Source organism: Felis catus, chromosome C2, assembly GCF_018350175.1.
Source record: "Felis catus isolate Fca126 chromosome C2, F.catus_Fca126_mat1.0, whole genome shotgun sequence".
In the NCBI taxonomy this organism is placed as follows: domain Eukaryota; kingdom Metazoa; phylum Chordata; class Mammalia; order Carnivora; family Felidae; genus Felis; species Felis catus.
In genome coordinates, this window is record NC_058376.1 from 114,770,747 (window position 1) to 114,794,662 (window position 23,916).

At 40.0% G+C, this 23,916-nt stretch overlaps 2 protein-coding genes across 6 annotated transcripts in view; both read left to right on the forward strand.

Annotated features, from left to right (window-relative positions):
* Positions 1–2,463, forward strand: part of LOC101080399 (ceruloplasmin-like) — a 29,915-nt gene extending 27,452 nt beyond the window's left edge. The window contains exons 18-19 of the mRNA XM_019810577.3: positions 1,440–1,602; positions 2,304–2,463. Coding sequence (XP_019666136.1) covers positions 1,440–1,598 — 159 coding nt within the window. The 3' untranslated portion in view covers positions 1,599–1,602; positions 2,304–2,463. The remainder of the gene's footprint in view (positions 1–1,439; positions 1,603–2,303) is intronic.
* Positions 2,464–16,034: 13,571 nt separating this feature from the next.
* LOC101081158 (ceruloplasmin) overlaps positions 16,035–23,916 on the forward strand; it is a 74,121-nt gene continuing 66,239 nt past the window's right edge. For 4 of the 5 annotated variants that reach the window (XM_023260469.2, XM_011286166.4, XM_045037453.1 and 1 more), the window contains exon 1: positions 16,035–16,396. In XM_023260469.2, the coding sequence (XP_023116237.2) occupies positions 16,251–16,396 (146 nt within the window). In that variant the 5' untranslated portion in view covers positions 16,035–16,250. The remainder of the gene's footprint in view (positions 16,397–23,916) is intronic. The other variant, XM_019810580.3, reaches the window with a different exon arrangement.

The window sequence follows — 23,916 nt, forward strand, 5'->3', positions numbered from 1 at the left end:
CAGCCTCTGAGCTTTACTCCCTGGAACTCCTGGGTATAGCAAAGCAGCCCTCTGGGGTTACTCACTTGGTCTTGGAACAGCCAGTCAGTCACCTGTTTCCTAAGAATATGGTCTCCCTTGGTGCCAGGGCTCCAGGTACATAGTGCACACTTACTGGTGCCTAGGACATTGTCCATTCTTAGTTAAAATTGGTTCATATCGTTCTCTGCATTTTCTAACATCTTAGAAATGTATCCATGTGACCCATATTGTCACCATAGATGCCAAATTAATCTTCTTAAATAACAATGACTCAGGCCCCCACTTTGCAGCCAGGGGGAAACAGCTTTGCCTCCTTCCTCTCTATCTCCAGGGACTTTTGAGAGCCTAAGTTTCTAGTCACCTCCCACTCTCACTCCCTGCTTCCATTCATCTCCCTTGCCTCTCGCCTCCCTCCTGTGGCTGGTATTTTCTCATCTCTGTGCAGCTCCAGAGTGGGACACATCTCCATTTCCTCTGACTCCCCTTAACAACCACAAAAACTAGGCCATTATGGGTCATAGACTCTTAGTGAAAGTTTAGAGATAGATGAATTCTTTTTTTCCCCAATACTCCACAATAAAACATTTACCATGTGACATCAGACACCCCTGTCTTCAGTCATCCCTCTGCTATGCATCATCGAGAAATACTGGCCCTGCAGCTCTTTCTCTCACCCTCAGGACTTCTTTCCCCACACTCTTCCTCTCCAGACTTGCTTGACATCTGTTCTCTCCTCAAATTATTCCAGACTCCATCTTGAACTGCATTCTTCAACATGCCCCCATCCTTCAAATACCACTCATTGCATTGTAGAGAACACTTCATCTCCTTCCTAGGCTCTTCCAAATCCATCCTAATCCAGCCAGGCCAGGCCCCAGGGCTTTATCTTTCAAAATCAAAGTAGCTCGCAGAGGAGGTGGTCTCCTAAACATCCGGTTCTCTGCTTAGGAGAAAAAAGAGCCCCTAAGGCCCTTAGTCTTCAGCCCCTGGCCCCAGAAAACAGATGAGCTCCTCTCCTTCCTGTAGCCCTGAGGTTTCCTGATTAGCTACACCTCAAGGAATGATCATCATGTCACTAATGTCCTTAGTTAGAAATATTTCTGTGAAAACTTCTGGTATTTGTAAGACCAGATGTTGTCTGAAATCTAAAGCATTCTTCTGCAGGAAATGCTGACAAGGTATCTGACACTGATAATGACACGAGGTCCCTTCAGACTGAGGTATTTCTCTGTGGCCTGTCCCTGAAATGTTCTCAGACTTGCTTTTCCTCTAAACCCTCAATTGTACTCAGAGGAGAAATGCAATGTCACCTAATGCTTTCCAATTGCCATCTAACAAAGTATATTAGAATTGATCAAATGTGTAAGTGACTAATCTCTTTTATAAGTTATTTAATGGTGTTTTGTCTCCTTATTGAGGATGCGGGACTGTATCGCTCTGATGTTTATGACCTTCCTCCTGGAGTATATCAGACTGTAAAAATGTATCCAAGAGATGTTGGCACCTGGTTATTTCATTGCCATGTTAGTGTTCACATTGAGGCTGGAATGGAAAGCACTTACACTGTAATCAGATGAAAAGGTAAGCCAACTTAATTTGAAGCGATCATATTTAAATAAATTCTATGTTTATATAAGGATATCTTATCCGTTGAACATTTACATGATGTGAAATGCTACTCATTCATTCAAAGGTTACTGTTTTCAGATGACCAAGAAATTCTGGTTTTATCCTCTTCTCAAATTTAGATAACTGTTTCTGATCTGATTAAAGATACTCTGGAGTTAAATATACTATTTCCAGATTCATGTAATATATACATAAGGATTTGAACACACACAATGTATAGAAAATTAAACACAAGTGACTATTGAGCTTATAAAGATATGTAACTTTGCTAATAATCAATATCACTTAAAATTGCATTTAACAACAGTAAGATACATTTTTCGAATAAGAAAGTTATTGATATTAGGCTATATATACGTATATAGCCTATACTTTGGTGTAAATGTGAAGGCTTTCGACAGCTCCCGAAAAATCTAAATAATGATTATATATTATTTCATATTCCAGTAATACTTTATTTCTTCTCATTCCCATCTTCCCCTTTCTCCAACACATTTTCCTAGCAACTTAAGGATGAAAATATTATCTTTGTTTCTGATTTTTCATCAGCTCCTTGGTTACTTAGGCCATTACCCATTGGTCTCTTGATAGAATGATTGTAATATTTCAATGCAGTTACTTCTTAGAACATTATGAAACATTCTTTTCCACAGCATAAATATCCTTCTGATATGAAGATAAGTCCATGAGCAGACCTACAGTGGCTGAAGAAGAAACACCAGGGGTGAAGGAATCTAGAAGGGCCTGATTGAAGACTTTCATGGCAATCTACTAGGGAAACTGGCTGGAAATAAATTTTTTTGGTCAACTTTGTATGTGAGCTGCTTCCTCTTTCTTTTTTTTTAATTTTTATTTAATTTATTTTTTTAATTTACATCTAAGTTAGCATATAGTGCAACAATGATTTCAGGAGTAGATTACTTAATGCCCCTTACCCATTTAGCCCATCCCCCTTCCCACAACCCCTCCAGTAACCCTCTGTTTGTTCTCCATATTTATGAGTCTCTTCTGTTGTGTCCCCCTCCCTGTTTTTATATTATTTTTGCTTCCTTTCCCTTATGTTCATCTGTTTGTATCTTAAAGTCCTCATATGAGTCAAGTCATATGATACTTGTCTTTCTCTGACTAATTTCGCTTAGCATAATGCCCTCTAGTTCCATCCACATAGTTGCAAATGGCAAGATTTCATTCTTTTTGATTGCTGAGTAATACTTCATTGTATATACATACCACATGTTCTTTCTCCATTCATCCATCAATGGACATTTGGGCTCTTTCCATGCTTTGGCTATTGTTGATAGTGCTGCTATAAACATGGGGGTGCATATGACCCTTTGAAACAGCACACCAGTATCCCATGGATAAATGCCTAGTAGTGCAATTGCTGGGTTGTAGGGTAGTTCTATTTGTAGTTTTTTGAGGAACCTCCATACTGTTTTCCAGAGTGGCTGCACCAGCTTGCATTGCCACCAACAATGCAAAAGAGATCCTCTTTCTCTGCATCCTTGCCAACATCTGTTGTTGCCTGAGTTGTTAATGTTAGCCATTCTGACAGGTGTAAGATGGTATCTCATTGTGGTTTTGATTTGTATTTCCCTGATGATGAGTGATGTGGAGCATTTTCTCATGTGTTGGTTGGCCATCTGGATGTCTTCTTTGGAGAAGTCTCTATTCCTGTCTTTTGCCCATTTCTTCACTGGATTCTTTGTTTTTTGAGTGTTGAGTTTGATATGTTCTTTATAGATTTTGGATACTAACCCTTTATCTGATATGTCATTTGCAAATATCTTCTCCCATTTTGTCAGTTGCCTTTTAGTTTTGCTGATTGTTTCCTTCACCACGCAGAAGCTTTTTATTTTGATGAGGTCCCAGTAGTTCATTTTTGCTTTTGTTTCCCTTGCCTCCAGAGATGTGTTGAGTAAGAAGGTGCTGCAGCCGAGGTCAAAGAGGTTTTTGCCTGCTTTCTACTCGAGGATTTTGATGGCTTCCTGTCTTCCATTTAGGTCTTTCATCCATTTTGAGTTTCTTTTTGTGTAGGGTGTAAGAAAGTGGTCCAGGTTTATTTTTCTGCGTATCTCAGAAAATTGCACCACTTGCTGAAAAGATTTTATTCGATTGGATATTCTTTCCTGCTTTGTCAAAGATTAGTTGGCCATATGTTTGTGGGTCCATTTCTGGGTTCTCTATTCTGTTCCATTGATCTGAGTGTCTGTTTTTGTGCCAGTACCATATTGTCTTGATGATTACAGCTTTGTAGTATAGCTTGAAGCCCGGGATTGTGATGCCTCCTGCTTTGGTTTCCTTTTTCAAGATTGTTTTGGCTATTTGGGTCTTTTCTGGTTCCATACAAATTTTAGGATTGTTTGTTCTAGCTCTGTGAAGAATGCTGGTGTTATTTTGATAGGGATTGCATTGAATATGTAGATTGCTTTGGGTAGTATTGGCATTTTAACAATATTTGTTCTTCCTATCCAGGGGCATAGAATATTTTTCCATTTTTTTGTGTCCTCTTCAATTTCTTTCATAAGCTTTCTATAGTTTTCAGTGTATAATTTTCCACCTCTTTGGTTAGATTTATTCCTAGGTATTTTATGGGTTTTGGTGCAATTGTAAATGGGATCGATTCCTTGATTTCTCTTTCTGTAGCTTCATTATTGGTGTATAGAAATGTAACCAATTTTTGTACACTGATTTTGTATCCTGAAACTTTGCTGAATTCATGGATCAGGGCTAGTAGTTTTTTGGTAGTATTTTTTGGATTTTCTATATTAGAGTATCATGTCATCTGGGAAGGGTGAAAGTTTGACCTCCTCCTGGCCAATTTAGATGCCTTTTATTTCTTTATGTTTTCTGATTGCTGAGGTAAGACTTCCAATACTATGTTGAATAACAATGGTGAGAGTGAATATCCCTGTCTTGTTCCTGACGTTAGGGGGAAAGCTCTCAGTTTTTCCCCATTCAGGATGATATTAACATTGGGTCTTTCATGTATGGCTTTTATGATCTTGAGGAATGATCCTTCTACCCCTTCTTTCTTAAAAGTTTTTATCAAGAAAGGATGCTGTATTTTGTTAAATGCTTTCTCTGCATCTATTGAGAGGATCATGTGTTTCTTGTCCTTTCTTTTATTGATGTGATGAATCACATTGATTGTTTTGCGGGTATTGAACCAGCCCTGCATCCCAGGTATAAATTCCACTTGGTTGTGAGATTTTTTTAATGTATTGTTGGAGCCAGTTGGCTAATATCTTGTTGAGGATTTTTGCATCCATGTTCATAAGGGAAATAGATCTATAGTTCTCCTTTTTAGTGGGGTCTGTGTCTGGTTTTGGAATCAAGGTAATGTTGGCTTCATAGAAAGAGTCTGGAAGTTTTCCTTCCATTTTTGTTTTTTGGAACAGCTTCAAGAGAATAGGTGTTAACTCTTCCTTAAATATTTAGTAGAATTCCCCTGGAAAGCCATCTGGCCCTGGACTCTTGTTTTATGGGAGATTTTTGATTACTAATCGATTTCTTTACTGGTTATGGGTCTAGTCAAATTTTCTATTTCTTCCTGTTTCAGTTTTGGTAGTGTATATGTTTCTAGGAATTTGTCCATTTCTTCCAGATTGCCCATTTATTGGCATATAACTGCTCATAGTATTCTCTTATTATTGTTTTTATTTCTGCTATGTTGGTTGTGATCTCTCCTCTTTCATTCTTGATTTTATTTATTTGGGTCCTTTCTTTTCTCTTTTTGATCAAACAGGCTAGTGGTTTATCAGTTTTGTTAATTCTTTCAAAGAACAAGCTCCTGGTTTCATTAATCTGTTCTGGGTTTGTTTGTTCATTTTTTTTGTTTGTTTGTTTGTTTGTTTTGATAGCATTGATTTCTGCTCTAATCTATTATTTCCTGTCTTCTGCTCGTTTGGGGTTTTATTTGCTGTTCTTTTTACAGCTCTTTAAGGTGTCAGGTTAGGTTGTATATCTGTGACCTTTCTTCCTTCTTTAGGAAGGCCTGGATTGCTATATACTTCTCTCTTATGACTGCCTTTGCTGCGTCCCAGAGGTCTTGGGCTTTGGTGTTATCATTTTCATTGGCCTTTATGTACTTTTTAATTTCCTCTTTAACTTCTTGGTTTGCCCATTCATTCTTTAGTAGATTGTTCTTTAGTCTCCAATTATTTGCTATCTTTCTAAAATTTTTCTTGTGGTTGCTTTCTAGTTTCACAGTGTTGTCTGAAAATATGCATGGTATGATCTCAATCTTTTTGTACCTGTTGAGGGCTGATTTGTGTCCCAGTATGTGATCTATTCTGGAGAATGTTCCATGTGCACTGGAGAAGAATGTGTATTCTGCTGCTTTAGGATGAAATGATCTGAATATATCTGTTAAGTTCATCTGGTCCAGTGTGTCATTCAAAGCCATTGTTTCCTTGTTGATTTTCTGTTTAGATGGTCTGTTCATTGTTGTAAGCAGGGTGTTGAAGTCCCCTATTATGTTATTATTATCGATGAATTTCTTTATGTTTGTGATTAATTGATGTATGTATTTGGGTGTGCCACATTTGGAGCATAAATGTTTACAATTTTTGGGTTTTCTTGGTGGATAGACCCCTTAATTATGATATAATGTCCTTCTTCATCTCTTGTTACAGTCTTTATTTTAAAGTCTAGATTGTCTGATATAAGTATGACTACTCCAGCTTTCTTTTGTCGACCATTAGCATGAGAGATGGTTCTCCATCCCTTACTTTCAATCTGAAGGTGTCTTTAGGTCTAAAGTGGGTCTCTTGTAAACAGCGTATAGATGGATCTTGTTTTCTTATCCATTCTGTTACCCTTGTCTTTTGATTGGAGCATTTAGTCCATTGATGTTTAGAGTCAGTACTGAAAGATAGGAGTTTATTGCCATTATGTTTCTTGTAGAGTCGGAGTTTCTGATGGTGTTCTCTGGTCCTTTTTAGTCTTTGTTGCTTTTGGTCTTTGTGTGTGTGTGTGTGTGTGTGTGTGTGTGTGTGTGTGTCTGTGTGTGTGTGTGTTTTCTCCTCTCAGAGTCCCCCTTAAAATTTCTTGCAGGGCTGGTTTAGTGGTCATGAACTCCTTTCAGTTTTATTTGTCTGTGAAACTTTTAATCTCTCCTATTTGGAATGACAGACTTGTTGGAGAAAGAATTCTTGGCTGCATATTTTTCCAGTTCAGCACATTGAATATATCCTGCCATTCCTTTCTGCCCTGCCAAGTTTCTGTGGATAGGTCTGCTGCTAACCTGATCTGTCTTCCTTTGTAGGTTACGGACATTTTTCCCCCTTGCTGCTTTCATGATTCTTTCCTTGCCTGAGTCTTTTGTGAATTTGACTTATGATATGTCTTGCTGATGGTTGGTTTTTGTTGAATCTTATGGAAGTCCTCTGTGCTCCTGGATTTTGATGTCTTTGTCTTTCCCCAGGTTAGGAAAGTTTTCTGCTATGATTTGCTCACATAAATTTTCTACCCTTTTTGTCTCTCATCTTCTGGTATGATTCTGATGTTGTTCCTTTCTAGTGAGTCACCGATTTCTCTAATTGTTAAATTGTGCTCTTTTGTCTTAGTTTCCCACTTTCTTTTTTCTGCTTCATTATTCTCCATAATTTTGTCCTCTATATCACTGTTTTGCTGTTCTGCCTCATGCATCCTTGCCACCTTGGCATACATTTGAGATTGTGGCTCAGTTATAGAACTTATTATTTCATTCTGACTAGTTTTTACTTCTTTTATCTCTGCAGAGAGGGATTCTAATCTATTTTTGACCCCAGCTAGTATTCTTATTATCTTGATTCTAAATTCTGGCTCAGACATATTTCTTGTATCTGTGTTGATTAAGTCCCTGGCTGTCATTTTTTCCTGCTCTTTCTTTTGGGGTGAATTCCTTCGTTTCATCATTTTGATGGGAGAAAAGGAATTGATGAGGTAAAAAAATTAAAATCAATAAATTAAAAACAACACACACACAATAATCAAATAAATGATGCTAAATTCTAGGTGTGTTTTGTTCCGGTTATTGAAAGGAGTTTGATAGATTACAGAAAAAAGGGGGGGGAAGGAAAATGTTTGAAAATTTGAGAAAATGAATACAGTGAAATAGAATAAAATGAAATGATGGAAGTAAAATAGAATTTGAAAAATTTACAAGGTAAAAATATAGTAGAAAAAATAAAGAACAATGTTTTTAATAAAAATTTAAAATAAAAATAAATTTTTTCTTTCTGTATTTAAGAAGAAAAGAAACAAAAGAAAAGAGAATTGAATAGATGGATCAGCAAACAGACTGAAATACGATTGAAATTACATTGGTTTCCCCTTGAAGTCAAACTATGAAACACTTTATGGTCTGTAAACTAAGCAGGCAGAGAGATTTGCAGTGTTCCTGAAGAGCGAGGTTGGCCCAGTTGGGCGGAGCTTAGTGTAAAGGCTCTGTACTCCACTAGATGGTGGTGCTTAGCTTACTGGGGTGGATTGTTGTGGGACTTGAATGTGTGTTTGTGCATGCGGGGGAGGGGTGAAAGTGGCGTCACCCAGCTACCCAGTCTCTAGTATGGGAACTGTGTGCTCTCCCAGACCAGCAATCATGCACCTGTCCTTTGTCTCCAGCTTCCGTCCACTTCCCACTTTTACACTATCTCTGACCAAGCTGTCAGGTTGCCAGGTGGCACCTCTCTCCTGAGTTTTATCTCAGATGCGGCTGTTTCCCGACCCCTCACTTCTGAGGGACTGTGGCTTTGACCTGCTCAGACCTTCTGGGGGAGGGTCTCACTGAGCAATGCCCGGCTCCATCCAGGAACATTGGTGGGACCATGCTGTTGCCGATGCCCAGAGACTGTGGTTGGGTGCCAGCCCACTACAGAAAAAATTCACATGATCATGTAGCAGCAGTGTTTCAGAGATTATGAAAATCACAACACACATCTGGTGCCAGGCTTCCCCCTAATGACCTTTTTCCAGCACCAGCGAATGTGGTTGTTCTCTGGGGTCTGCTGGGAACAGGTAGCCACACAACCTCTACCAAATGTCCTTCCAGCAGGGGAACCGCTTCTCCCCATGTGGCCCAAGAACCTCCTGGACCCACTCTGCTCCTGCGGATTCGCCCTTCCCACCAGAGGACCGCCAGGTATTGAGCTGTAGTTTCAGACTCTGTGCTCCCCCTGTTCATAGAGTCTTAATGGAATTTAAACCCTCTCCTTTCTCCTTTCTCCCTTTTTAGTTCAATTCCTGTGGCTTTTTCCACTTTTCCATTTTCTCTCCAGCTGTTTTTGGTGGTGGTGGTGGGGATCCCATACTCTCCCCCCACCCCCATCTCCATCCTCTCTCTGCAAGCAAAAACAGCTCCCTGCCCTCTGCAGCTACTCTCTCCCCAAGTTCACCTCTCTGAGCCATGTACCTGTTGAGTTCTGTGGTTCAGGTTGTGCAGATTGTTGTGTTAATCCTTAAATCTGTTTTCTAGGTGTACAGGATGGTTTAGTGTTGATCTGGCTGTATTTCATAAATGCAAGATGCAAAAAAACTTCCATGCTGTTCTGCCATCTTGGTTCCACCTGCTTCCTCTTTCTGTAAGCTGTACTGCTGGAGTAGAGTCTGTAGTGGTGTAACAAGGCTTTCAACACGTAGAAGTGAGCTTGGTCAAGAGGAACAAAGACAGTGGCTACAAACTGAAGTCTAGCTCAATAAAAAAAAAAAAAAGAATACAGGACTAAACTGCAAACATCAAAAAAATGAAGTTCTCATAGCATGGGTGAGAATTTGAGTCAGTCTTTAAAATTCAACTCCATATATTATTGGAAGTTGCAGATTACAGAATGTATAAGTACCAGATTTCCAGAACCAAGAATAAGGAGTCATGCTCTCACCTTGTATCTAGCAATATTAACATTCAAGATGTGTTCTGCTGCAATTAACAGGAGACCCAGCTAACAGGGGATTATCAGTGGTGCTTCTTTCAAAATTTTAAGAAAGGAGATAGGTGGCTGCTAGGGTTGGTTTAGCAACTTGATGATAAAAGGCCAGTGTCTTTAATGCCCTTGGCCTTTCCCTCATGACTGTTGCCTTACAGTTGCAAGATGGGTGCTGCAACTCCAAATCTTGCATCCACATTGAAGGCAGAGAAGAAGAAAAAAAGAGTAATAACTGACTGCAGCATCTCCTTTTATCAGGAAAGTAAAGTCTTCTGAAGAGACCCAGCTAACTTCTTCCAATGTGTCATTGGTCAAACCCCTGTTATCTGGCTACTCCTAACTGTGATTAAGGCTGGGAAAGAGACTTTGTAGCCTTAGAGGGAACAGGAAGTAGGGACTAGACATGTCTTGTGCATTGGCTAACAGCTTAGACAATAACTAAGAATATTTGAAATCAGGAATTGGTGAAATAAAAGGGTTCAGCATGGGATTTGAAACCAAAGCCAGACTTTTCATTCCTTTTGCTTTTTAACTTCGTAAATTCATAAGTAATATATAAATACCTGGAGTCTTATCAATCATATCATCTTACCCCAAAATACTCCAACTTGTGTCCCCAGAAGTGTACTTTTAAAAATTAATATGCTAATAATGCTATTATAACATTGGATAAAAGTAATAATACTACTTCACTCTCTGTTGTTGAAACCAATGAGAACCTATAAAATATGGATGCAAATAGCCATCCCTCCCTTTCCCACAAGAAACATCCAACTTTGAAAATTTTAAAAGAATTGCTGACAAAACTACACTACTCTTTAATTTTTGAAGATGTTGCCCGAAATTCACCAAAAACAATGCTTAATTCATCTACTCATTCATTTAAGAGCACAATCCTGGACTTTGAGATTCAGAGATGGACAGGAGTCATAGTCTAGTAAAATAAACTCTATTTTAATGGATACGTGAAGTGTGACTTGGTGAATGGAGTTGAATGGAAAAGTCCTCAACTGCATGCATTCTTAACAGGAAGAGTCAAAGACTAAGAATGCATCAGTGGGATGTGTCTCCAGCACAACTTTCTGCTCTCATTTTAATGATGAGTACTCATTATTTCAACAGAAATATTGTTAGTGCAAAAAAAAAAAAAAAGAAAAAAATAAAGGAATATGCCTTAAGAATATACACTCTTTTGGTCACATTCTATACTTACCAAGAAATTTTTTTCCCATAGTTTGATTTTTTAAGTAGACTTATAAACAAAAATTTAAAAACCCCAATAATATATGAACCACCTGGCTGGATCAGTCAGTAAGACATGTGACTCTTGATCTCAGGGTGGTGAGTTCAAGCTCCATGTTGAGTGCAGAGATTACAAAATAATAATAATAATAATAATAATAATAATAATAATAATAATAAATACACATCCTCCTTAACTTTTAAATGAATACATTACCACAGTGATTTATTCTCCAAGTTTGTTTGTAATCAGTGAGCCCTCTAAATCTAGTCATCTTTTTGTCAACTGACAAAATGGAGGTTCTAAATTTGCCAACTGCCAACCAAACCCTGGCCAGAATCCTTCCACAACACAGAGAGACTGAGAGGCCCAGCCCAATATAGTCTGGAACCATTCTCTAATGCCCACAGGATCACAGTGCATCTCTGGGTCAGGCAGGCTTATATTTGAATTCCATCTATTCCACTTACTAGATATGGGGTCTTCAACAAGGGATAAAATCTCTCTTATCTGTGGTTTCCTTGTCTGTAAAATGAAGATAATAATAATAATAATAATAATAATATCTATTTGTGGTATACTGTAAGCAAAATAATGGCCTCCCAAAGATGTCCTCATCCTAATCCCCGGAACCTATGAATATGTTATTTTACATGATAAAGGTGAATTAAGGTTGCTAATCAACTAAACTTAAGATAGAGAAATTATTCAAGGTTATCAGGTGGGTACTTAATAGTAGAAGAGGGAGACAGAAGAGAAGGTTGGAGTGATGCACTGTAAGGACTCATCCTGCCATTGTTGGCTTTGAAAATGGAAGGGGGCTCTGAGACAAGGAATGTGGGCAACTCCTGAAAACTGGAGCAGGCTAGGAAAAGGTTCTCCCCTAGAGACTCCACAAAGGAATGCAGCCCTGCTGACCCCTTCATTTTAGCCTGATGATACAGACATCTGGTTTCTGACATATAGGCCTGTAAGATATTAAATTTATGTTGTTTTAAGCCATTGAGTTTGTGGTGATTCATTAAAGAAGCAATAAAAAAACTAATATATCTATCTAATTGGTTGGTTTGAGGATGAAATGAAATAAAATGTATAAAGCACTGTGCTGGCACACAGTCATCATCTAATAAATGTTATTGACTGTTATTATAGTTAACATTTATTCATTCTTTCAATTTTTATTAAGCTGTGTGTCAACCATGATGCTAAATGCCTAGGATTCAACACAAAACAAGGCATAGTCATTGGTCCCCCAAGAAAGCCCAGTCTAATTGAGGAGACAGTCACATAAACAGATAATTCCAATAAGAAATATGCTTTCATCATGTTTTTAATTTTCAATATTTTATGATGCTTTGACATCTTTGGGGGATCATGCTAGTTGGGAAAAGACTGTCCCCCCGCAGAGCTAGGTAATTCATAGAGATAGTGAACAGCTTGCAGATGAGCCAGACTTTCATATGCAAACCAACCAATCCCAGATTCCATACCCCGAACTCCTTTATCTAACTCACACACTAAGCCCATATTTCCTCTACCCTAAATCAATCTGAGCCAAGTACCAAACAACTAGAGACAGCTCCTATGCCCCAAAGTCCATTATGATTATTCAGACTAGCCAATCATAAGCTATTTACTCTGCCCTGCCTCGCCTTTCCCACACAAACCCCAATAAAGGCTGTGGCCTATGCTTCCCCAGTCTCTACTTCTGCCTCCTGAACAACTCTGTTGCCTCCCCACGTGACCCTGTGTAATGTTCATGCTTCTTGTTTCTAGGGAATTGTAACTCTTCTTTCAGTGACATTGGCCTCTTTATGTCATCACCAATGTGTCATTATCTTTTGTAAATTAAGACCCAGGCAGATTTCAAAGTGATAAGAGCTATACAGAATGTATTACCCCCGCATGGAATAGAAGCAAGAGGGAATGGGGTCAACATGGCAAGAGAGGAAGAAAGTCACATATTTGAAGTTGCATGTAATTAAGCCTTGTGAATAAGTTATTCTTTAATCTTTTATAAAAGTAATTCTAGAGGAGCCTGAGTGGCTCAGTCAGTTAAGCCTTGGACTTCGGCTCAGGTCATGATCTTGTGGTATGTGAGTTGGAGCCCCACATCAGGCTCTGTGCTGACAGCTCAGAGCTTGGAGCCTGCTTCAGATTCTGTGTCTCCCTCTCTCTCTTTCTGTCCCACTCTCATGCACTCTCTCTCTCTTGCTCTCACAGGTAAATAAACGTTAAAAAAATAATTACAAAGTGATTCTACTATTTTGGTTCTCTTCCATTGCTAACAAATCATATGCTTTGATTTCTACATTGTTCATGGTAGTAAGAAAACAAGAATGGCCATTAAAATATAATGCCATTAAAAAACAAATCTCCTCCATTGTAATGTACACATCGACACCAGCAAGGCTTTTGTGGGATTAGAATCTAGGCTTTCTCTTCCCCCGCCTGTGACCCCTCTACCTGCCAGAAGGTGATGAGCCTAACCTTGACCCACTAATGGGTAGCCAAAGGGGATGGAGCAACCAGAGCCCCATCTATGTAACACTCTCTAAATAGTCATGAACTGAGCAGTAGAGGAGAAGATCAGCCAAGCCGGTGCTATACTAGTTCAAGTCAGGGGGCTTGTTATCAGAGTTCTTCGTGTGACCCCACTCGCCGATAACATTCCAGAGTTGCACAATTTCCTGTAAAAAGATAACATCATGGTGGTCTGACTGGTCATGAACAGACTGCTATTTTATAGTGAGTGTTTCCTGCTGTCACAGAGTGAAAGACTGTCCTTGGCAGTTTGTTTCTCAATAATTCTGATTTATCATGTTAAAAGCTTCATGGATCAACCAAAAAGAATCTGGGGGGTATAAGCAGGAAATCTTGCCAGAACAGAAATAAAACAAAAGCTTCCTTGATTTTAGCCATTATCAGCCCCAGAACCTTAACTGCTAAATGCATGTAATCCAGAAATCTTTCAGATAACAACAAAGAAAGAAGGAAAGAGAAAGAAAGAAAGAAAGAGAAAGAAGAAAGAAAGAAAGAAAGAAAGAAAGAAAGAAAGAAAGAAAGAAACAAACTGTGGAAAATGATTAAAATTTGTGCGATGTAACTCTAAGTATGCAGTGATTATTTATAACAAACTACAAAGATATACCCCAGGGTTCTGAGATAACAACCTTCTGACAGACACAGTCAAGTGGATAAGCTACTTGGTCCTGTCTAGATTCTTCTCTTCTTTCTTGCAATGCTCCAAGTCAGCTAAGCCTCTCCTGGTGGGCCCTCTGCTCTTCTTGTGTCACCCCAGTTTGTGCTGCTGTGACACATTTCTGGAGTGCAGAAATTCTCAATTGCAGCATTATTCAAAGTTCACTTTTGAGTACCAGCTCTGGAATCACTGTAAGATTTGCAGTGTTAAATGACCCTGTCAATGTCTGGTTGCTTATTAGCCCACAGTGCTTATTTAGACAGTCCTGAGGCTCAGCGCATTCTCCCTACTTCCTGCCACTCAGCAGCTTTATGGAAAGGGTAACTGTCACAAAACAGGACAGAAATGTGGACTTCCTGACCCTCTCTGCATTGCAACATAAAATATTTACTCCCACTGGTCAGGAGTGTTACCGTTTAACCATTTCATTTCACCACCAATATAAACGGTGCTAGAAGTATACATTCTGGAGCCCTCCATAGTACTACCTGAGCTGCGTGTGTGTGTGTGTGTGTGTGTGTGTGTGTGTTAATTAATTAATTAATTAATTAATTAATTTGGTGGGAATGGGGTAGACTTACTGAAAAAAGTGACTTCAGGGATTATTGCTGTGATCTGATCACCGTCCTCCCATCTCTCAGGGCTGAGTTTGAGCATGGAGTAGAGAATGAGAAAGAAGGAAATGCTCGGAAAGCTATTGGCTCATACAGTGGCTTTGTGCCATTCTCCCTTTGGGAGTATGAACTGCTAAATGATGTCCCCTCCAAGTAGAACATTTGGGAATAGGAGCCCCTCTGGACACCAATGTTTAAAAGGAACAGCATCTTGCAAGGCACAGATTTTGGCCAGTGTTCCTCTCAGTGGACATGAGGGCACAATAGTTAAAGGTGGCTCTAGAAGGAGGTCTTGGGACATACCGAGCATTGGAACTCAGTTTTCTGTATCAGGGCAATTACTTAAGATTATTATAAGCTGGTGGGAGAAGTATCTCTATGCCTTAACTTAGTAGATCATTTCAATTACCATTCGGACAATAGTCCTCCCAGACTGAGGTTTTACAGGTGAGGAAACTGAGGTTAAGTTTCTTGCCTGATATGACGTGGTGCCATCAGATTTTGATCTTCATCCTGCTGTCTTCCCTGGTACTTACTATTGTCCTTCTCTGATTTTTTTTTTCCATAGCACTTGTTGCTAATACTAGCTGTGTTCTCTCTTCATTTGTACATTACCAGTCTCTTGCAAGCAGAACATAAGCTGATGAAGGTAGGGTTTCATGTCTGCTTTATTCACTGCTGTATCTGCAGCACTTGGAACAGGGTCTGGCACACAGTGGGCTCACTCACTAATACTTATTAAATTAATGAATTATGCAAACATCAGGGTTCTTTCTCCTATGCCAATCTATTTTTATAAATAACTTGGGACAAATACATAAAATGCATTGAAGGATTATATTAACACAAAATGTGCAGTGTTACAACCAGGATTTTCTGTTTAATAAACTTGTATTCACTTAGCGTAATAAACCCCTATTTACTAAGACCAACCTTTGCCTTTGAAAACAGATCTACTTATGTCTGCTTTCTTTAATGATAAAACAGAATTATCACCCCCTGTTATGCTCTGCTAGTTATTTTGCATATAGTAATGCAGAATAATTTGGCAAACTTTCTATGCAGATGTGTTAAGAGCATACAAAATAGATAAATCCTTCACAATAAGATTCTTATTGTGGGATACTTAAATTTGGCATGCTAAATATCGCACTTCATATCATCAAGTTGCAATCAAGTATTGTTAGCCATTTCAAAAGTAAAGAGTGACACATTTTAATCCATTTTGCCTAATTTCCTCATGATTTATTAACAGTTCACTGCGAGCAGGGCGCTGTACTGTGGCATATTGTTCGAGGAACAAAGGGAGCATTTAGAGATGATTTTTGCCCTCCTGGAATTTACACAACAAATGGAGGAAAGCAGAGTTATGCACACTCTAGTGGCTCCAACAATAACTGTTGGCTTTTTTATTTGTAATCAGAGAAGCCTGGCAACAGAAACCTTTTTTTTCCCCCTGGGCTTACGAGAACTGAGCTGAAGTGGGAAACGTTATTTGCTTTTACGAAACAATTTACTTTTGTGCAACCTGAAGATGTGTCAATCAAGCAAATAAAGGAAGAAAGCCTTATTTATAAAATTGCCTGCTTCTGATTTCACTTTGTTGCTTCTCAGGCTGCACGAGGGAAAAAAAAATGAAGATTTTGCTGCTGGGTCTTTTTCTACTTTTATATAGTAACTCAGCCTGGGCGACAGAGAAACATTACTACATTGGGATTATCGAAACAACTTGGAACTATGCGCCTGACAATGGGGAAAAGAGACTAATTTCAGTTGACAAGTAAGTCACTATTTTTATTGTGTACAGACCAAATTTATAAGTTATCAATTAAAAAATAAAGGGAAGAAGATAAAATGTTTTATTAATTTGTTGTATATGGAAACTGCAAAATGTGGACTTGAAATCCGGGAAACTAATAAAACTCCTCTAAATTCCTGGGCACGTTTTGGTGGGGGGTGGGGTGGAAAGGCTGCTCGACTGATTTCCCCTTGGTCCTGGGGGATCTGTGTGGGCTTATTACCTCCTCCGGTCGATATTGCATCTTTCACCAGGGTTCAGTCTTCTTGTCTGTTTGTGCAGAAGTACTTTAATTTAAATAACAACAGTACAAAATGTTATGTTGATTATACCAGTTATTGATTATTAGCAGGTAAGACTAAAATGATTTTTAATCCTTTAAAACATCATTTATAAAAATCAAATACAATTTTAATAACCATGACTGTGCTTAAGACTTGTTAGTTGACTCGCAGTTAATTTTCTCTCTCTCAGCGTTAGCATGCTAATCTGGAAAATGGAGATCACAAAACTACCTTATCGGGTTCTTTGAAGAGTGGGTGCACGTAAAGCTCTTAGTACAATGCGAGGTACATCAGACATGCACAAAATATGTGAGATAGCTATTGTGATGCCCCCCCCCCCCGCCAAAAAAACCTCTGTGTAACTTAAATGTTTTCGTGTTTCAGGTGTAAGCCCTCTTATTTCAAGCAATAGTCACCATACAATATAGAAAAACACGAGTATAGCTCTTGATGTTTTTATAATGAAGTTTATACTGAGGTCATCAGTCTTAATAATGCCAATTAAACATTTATCACTAAACCCCATGTTTACTACTTTTAAAAATGCATTTTAGGGTTGCCTAGGTGGATCAGTCAGTTGAGGATTCAACTTCAGCCCAGGTCGTGATCTCGCGGTTCAGGAGTTCCAGCCCTGCATCGGGCTCTGTACTGACAGCTCAGAGCCTGGAACCTGCTTCATATTCTGTGTCTCCCTCTCTCTCTGCCCCTCCCCAGCTCATGCTCTGTCTCTCTCTCTCTCTCTCTCTCTCTCTGAAAAATAAATAAAAACATTACAAAAATTTTTAAAATGCATTTTAATGCTGATAAAGCATAAATGAACCCAATGACAATCAGCTGCTAAGATTATATCTTTAAAAATAGCTAAACAAGTATCCCAATCTTCATAATTGTTGGTTCTATTGATGGGTATATGCTATTCTCATTCATTTTATGTATGTTTGACATTTTTCACAGTAAAAAATAAATACATAGCTGCTAATAATATCCGTTAAATTATTAATTTAGTGATATACAGTAAGCAAAGTTTCTGACCTAAAAATAACTGATTGTAAACAAAACTAATACGTCCTACAATAATTTTTTTTTAAACCTGGTTTTGAGGTAGTATTCTCTTCTTAGGAATAGGGCCTATTTTCATGACTTCACCAAATTATTTTGTATGAATGCAAGATTTTCCCTTATTAAATACAATGTAAATTATACATGGTTTCTATAGGGAAACAAGACACATTAAAAAAAAAAAAAAAGTCTGCTTTACTCTAAGCCCCCATCCACCATTCTTCTGCTATTACTCATGATTAAAAATCAAATCAGCTTTACTGAGCATAAGCGAAGTGCAAGACATTGCTCCAAGCATGCTTCAGTGAAGAAGTCTGTAATACCAGAAGCTAGAGAAGACAGAAGAGAGAGGGAGTTTATTAAGAACAGGGCCGGAGGGACGCCTCGGTGGTTCAGTCGGTTAAGCATCCGGCTTCGGCTCAGGTCATGATCTCACAGTTTGTGAGTTGGGGTTCTGTGTGAGTTCGAGCCTCGTGTCGGGCTCTGCGCTGATAGTACAGAACGTGGAGCCGGCTTCACATTCTGTGTCTCTCTCTCTGCCCCTCCCCTACTTGTGGTCGCTCTCTGTCTTTCTCTCTCAAAAATAAATAAATAAACATAAAAAAATTTTTTTTAAAAAGAATGGGGAGGGGAGGTGGGGGTCAGAGGATTCCTTTGGTTTTAAATATTCTCGTGTCTTGTCTGTGTTTAGGGAGGTTTTGCAACATTGGTTTGATCATCTGTGGCTTCAAGGACAGCCTAGAATCTTTGGACTCTAGATGGCGCTGCTCACTCTGCCTGTGATCTTTTTTTTTTTTTTTTTCAATTACATCTAACTGTGACTGTTGAACACAGATTCAGCAATTTCGCTAACACTATGCTAAACTTTTTGTATAGATGAGTTTAGGTAGCAACTTGTTTCTCCCTTCTTTGTGTCTGATTACCAGCATGTCCAGCGGTTTTAGTTTCTTAGGGCTGCTATAGCAAAATACCACAGAAGAATACAGAAATGTATTTTGCAGTTTTAGAGGCTGAGCAATTCAAAGTCAAGGTACCAGCATGGCCATGTTCTAGTAAGAGCTCTCTTCCTGGTTAGTCCTGGTTACAGTAGCCTATTCACTGTGTCCTCACATGGTAGAAGAAGCTACAAATCTCTCTGGAGCATGTTTTATAAGGCCCTAATCCCATGTATGAGGGCTCCATGTTTATGACCCAAGTGCATCCCAAAGGCCCCATCTCCTAATCCACCATGTTAGAGGTGGCCCTAAACCTCCAGAACCTGTCCATATGGTGAGCGAATACTCTGTGATCTGTGTTATATTCAGTGGTGCAGTTGACTTTAAAATAGGGAGATGATGTGGGTGGGCCTAATCTAAACCAAAGAATTCTCTAGAAGAAGAAGAGAAAGAATAAAAGAGATTTGAGGTGATTCAACAAACTGCTGCTAACTTGAAGATAGAAGACGCCACTTGAGAAAGAATACAGGTGGCCCTGAGGAGGCGGGTGAGGTCCTTGGCTTACAGCTGGCCAGGAAGTGGGGATTTCAATCCTATCACAGTGAACTGAATTCTGCCAATAACCTGAATGAGCTTGGAAGCAGATTTCTCCAGCTCCTCCAGATGAGTGCTCAGACCAGCCAACACCTTGATGTCAGCCTTGTGATAACCTGAGCAGAGAAGATAGTCATGCCATGCCAGACTTCTGACCCACTGAGCTGTGAAACAATCAGTGGGTGTTCTTTTAAGCTACTATGTGACAATTTGTTATTTGGCAATGGAAAACTAATGTCCTGTGTCTCAACCGATGAAGACAAGAATCCAGAAACTTTTCCCATTACCGACATTTCAGTAATCAAGTCTAAACATAAGCCAAGACCATTCAAGTACATTCTGAATTTATGGAAAGATGTAACTTTATTATCATCTTACTGAGTCACTATAAATTTTTTTTTAATTCCACTACCATTAAAAACTCACTCCTGAGTCTGAATCTGCCAGAAATTATAAGAGTTGGCTATAGGATTCTAGAAGATGGGGTGATAAAAAGGTGGGATATGATTACTGAGAGGGAGACAATATCTTTGTAATGAATAGAAAAGAGCATGTTACAATTGTCAACAGAAAGATCTACAATTAACGTGAATTATTTGCTTGATTCAAAGAACAACTATAATAGATTCTTTTGACTGAAAAACTGGCAAACTTACTGCAAACTTCCAGTAACTGACCCTAGTCCCCACACTATGTTCTTGAAATTAATGTTTATTTTGAGAGACGGAGAGCGCAAGTGGGGGAGGGGCAGAGAGCAAGGAGGACAGAGGGGTTCTGCGCTGAGAGCAGTGAGCCTGATGTGGGGCTTGAACTCACAAACTGTGAGCTAATGACCTGAGTTGAAGTCTGACACTCAACTGACTGAGTCACCCAGGTGCCCCTGTGCCCTTGAAATTAAATAGATACCTCCTAATGATCCTTTGATGTTCCTTTGTAGATAGCACATAATCAAATAGACCTCCCCCAAAGTATCACATGATGTGAAATATTTCCCAATTTGGTCAAGAGTTCATTTTGTTTAAAAAAAAAAACAAAAACAAGATGGGAAACATATTTTGCATACTGCCGTGTATATAAAAGCAATTCCAAATGTTAAAAACTCTGAATATAACTTCAGATCAACTACTTTAAAGCAATTCTTGCCTCCCCCAAATCTCTGTGTACAAAGAGTGAACCCTGAAGATTGGGCAATGCTTGTCTTGTTTCAGGAGGTGATTAATATGGGAGAAATGTGCAGTGAAGGCATTCTGGCAAAGCCCACTGAATTTTATTGGAACAGGACGTGACATACTCCCAAATGTTTCAGAGTCATGTTCAGAAAGTATCAATACACACTGTATTGAATGAAGCCTTAAGAATTTGAGGGCTGGGCGCCTGGGAGGCTTATTCGGTTGAACCTCTGACTTCGGCTCAGGTCATGATCTCACGGTTCATGAGTTCAAGCCCCACCTTAGGCTCTGCACTTACAGTGCAGTGTCTGCTTGGAATTCTCTCTCTCTCTCTCTCTCTCTCTCTCTCTCTCTGTCCCTCCCCCATTTGTACACTCTCTCTCTCTCTCTCTCTCTCAAAAATAAATAAATACACTTTTAAAAATTCAATAAAAAAGAATTTGAGGGCTATTTTAAAACTTTGACCTATGTAAAATGTGTATCAACAGGGCATTTTATTTTTTTTAACGTTTATTTTTTTTTAATTTTTTTTAACGTTTTATTTATTTTTGAGACAGGGAGAGACAGAGCATGAACAGGGGAGGGTCAGAGAGAGGGAGACACAGAATCTGAAACAGGCTCCAGGCTCTGAGCTGTCAGCACAGAGCCTGATGCGGGGCTGGAACTCACGGACTGCAAGATCATGACCTGAGCTGAAGTTGGCCGCTTAACCGACTGAGCCACCCAGGCGCCCCTAATGTTTATTTATTTTTGAGACAGAGAGAGACAGAGCATGAACGGGGGAGGGTCAGAGAGAGAAGAGACACAGAATCTGAAACAGGCTCCAGGCTCTGAGCCATCAGCCCAGAGCCCGACGCGGGGCTCGAACTCACGGACCACGAGATCGTGACCTGAGCTGAAGTCGGACACTTAACCGACTGAGCCACCCAGGCGCCCCTCAACAGGGCATTTTAGAACAAAGATTAGAATCTCTATTTATAAATTTTTTTCTTTTTCAACGTTTTATTTATTTTTGAGACAGAGAGAGACAGAGCATGAACGGGGGAGGGGCAGAGAGAGAAGAGACACAGAATCTGAAACAGGCTCCAGGCTCTGAGCCATCAGCCCAGAGCCCGACGCGGGGTTCGAACTCACGGACCACGAGATCGTGACCTGAGCTGAAGTCGGACACTTAACCGACTGAGCCACCCAGGCGCCCCTCAACAGGGCATTTTAGAACAAAGATTAGAATCTCTATTTATAAATTTTTTTCTTTTTCAACGTTTTATTTATTTTTGAGACAGAGAGAGACAGAGCATGAACGGGGGAGGGGCAGAGAGAGAAGAGACACAGAATCTGAAACAGGCTCCAGGCTCTGAGCCATCAGCCCAGAGCCCGACGCGGGGTTCGAACTCACGGACCACGAGATCGTGACCTGAGCTGAAGTCGGACACTTAACCGACTGAGCCACCCAGGCGCCCCTCAACAGGGCATTTTAGAACAAAGATTAGAATCTCTATTTAAATATCACCAGGAGGGGCACCTGGGTGGCTCAGTCAGTTAAGCATCTAACTTTGGCTCAGGTCATGATCTCACGGTTTGTGGCCTCTCACCCTGTGTCAGACTCTGTGCTGACAGCTCAGAGCCTGGAGCCTGCTTCAGGGTCTGTGTCTCGCTCTGTCTCTCTCTGCCCCTGCCCCACTCACATTCTGTCTCTCTCCCTCTCTCTCAAAAATAAACATTAAAACAAATTTAAATAAAAAAAATATCACCAGGACTCATCTCCTAGCAATAAGAGATGCTGGAGAAAAGTTACCCTCAGATGTGAATAGGCCTAAGACTGAGCGGGCCAGGGTCGTCTGGTGACTAGAGAGGAATTCTGTCTTTGCGCTGTGAGCTTTGCTACAGCCGTATGCCAGACTAACACTGTACTCTTGCTAACCTCCTTGCAGCACTGAGTACTGCAGGAATCTGCTTTCAATCTCAATGGTCTTCAGTGCCTCAGAATTTTGCTGTTGTTAAAACATCCACTTGTTAAGACCATTTCTGTTAATACGAATGCTGCAGTTTTAGAGGAAGAATTCACACCCCTGTCCTGTTTTCCTGTGCATTTGGATGCCCTTGAAGTCTCTCTGAGCTTTCCTGAATCCATTTTTCTATTTCATTCTAACAAAATGGAAACCACAACAATTAGAAAATGGAACCAACTGAGAGAAATAAAACAAAGGATGCTTCTTCTTTGTTTTTCTAACTTCCAGCTTGGCCCCCTTCCCATCAAAAGGGTTCATTTTTCGGTGAACAATCTGGAATCCTGGAGTTCACACAATCCAGGAAAAGTGGGGTCCTTGGTATTTGGTGCCAACGATGAGATCCTCATCGTCGATGTCCTCTGGTCAGTCCAGTGCGTGGTGCTCTGCTGTTTCCAACACCTGCCGCCACTCAAACTCAGCCTCCAGGACCACCACCGCCTCCGGCACTCAGGCTTAATCGGATGTCCTCATGCAACTATACCAACAGAGGTCTGGCCGCCACCAGGGTATGGCCTGGAAACAGATCCTGCCACCCTTCTGTCTCACAGTCCCAAGAAATCCCACTGCCTCTGGGATTAGGCAGCTCTCTTTTCCTTCACTTCGGAGCCTCCCGCTCAGGTTACCCATGAGCCCAGAGCGGCCTGCCTGCAATAGAACACAGCTGGGTGTTTGTTAGAAACTATGAACGTCTGGGCCTGCCCCAGAAGCAAGCAATCAGAATAAATGGGGCTGGGGCTCAGGAGCTTGCGTTTCCTCAAGGGCCTCAGTAGATTCCTACGCACATCAAAACTTAGGAAATATTGGGCTACAGCTCTAGAGTTTTGAAAAACTGGGCCTTTAAACTTTGCAGCAAGGGAAGTCCAGAGCTTCCAGACAAGCCCTCCTCTCGTCTTGAAGAAAAGGAGAAGTATTTCTCACTCTTTCTGAGGAGCTTACAGCTGAGGAGACAAGACAAAGTTTATTCTTCAGTCAGATCAGCCGGCTCCACAGGAATTAAGAAGAAATGGTGAGGCATCAAAGATCCCTGAGGTGAAAGTCCACAGCACACACACTCACACGAAGAAGCACAACCCCCAAGGTCATCAGCCTGAGTGTTAGCAGTTTTTATTCTATCGGAGGAGATCCCATTTGTGGAGGGGCTTGCCAAAGTCCAGGTTTTCGGTGAGTCCTCCTAAATGTGTAGATGTTGTTACTCACCAACAGATCCCAATGAGCTACTTAGAGCCCTTCTGTTAAGGACAGCTTAAGAATCACTTTAAAAGTGTGATCACCAAACCCACTTTCTTTCTTCCCTTTTCTTTTCTTCCTTTTTCCCCCCACCCCCGCCCCGCACTACAATTTACTTTGCTAACATTTTTAGAAAAGTTTCGAGCAACTATTAATCAGCCACAAAACAGAATATAAACATTCACTAGTCAAACATTTTCGGTAGCAAGGGATTAAAAGAACATA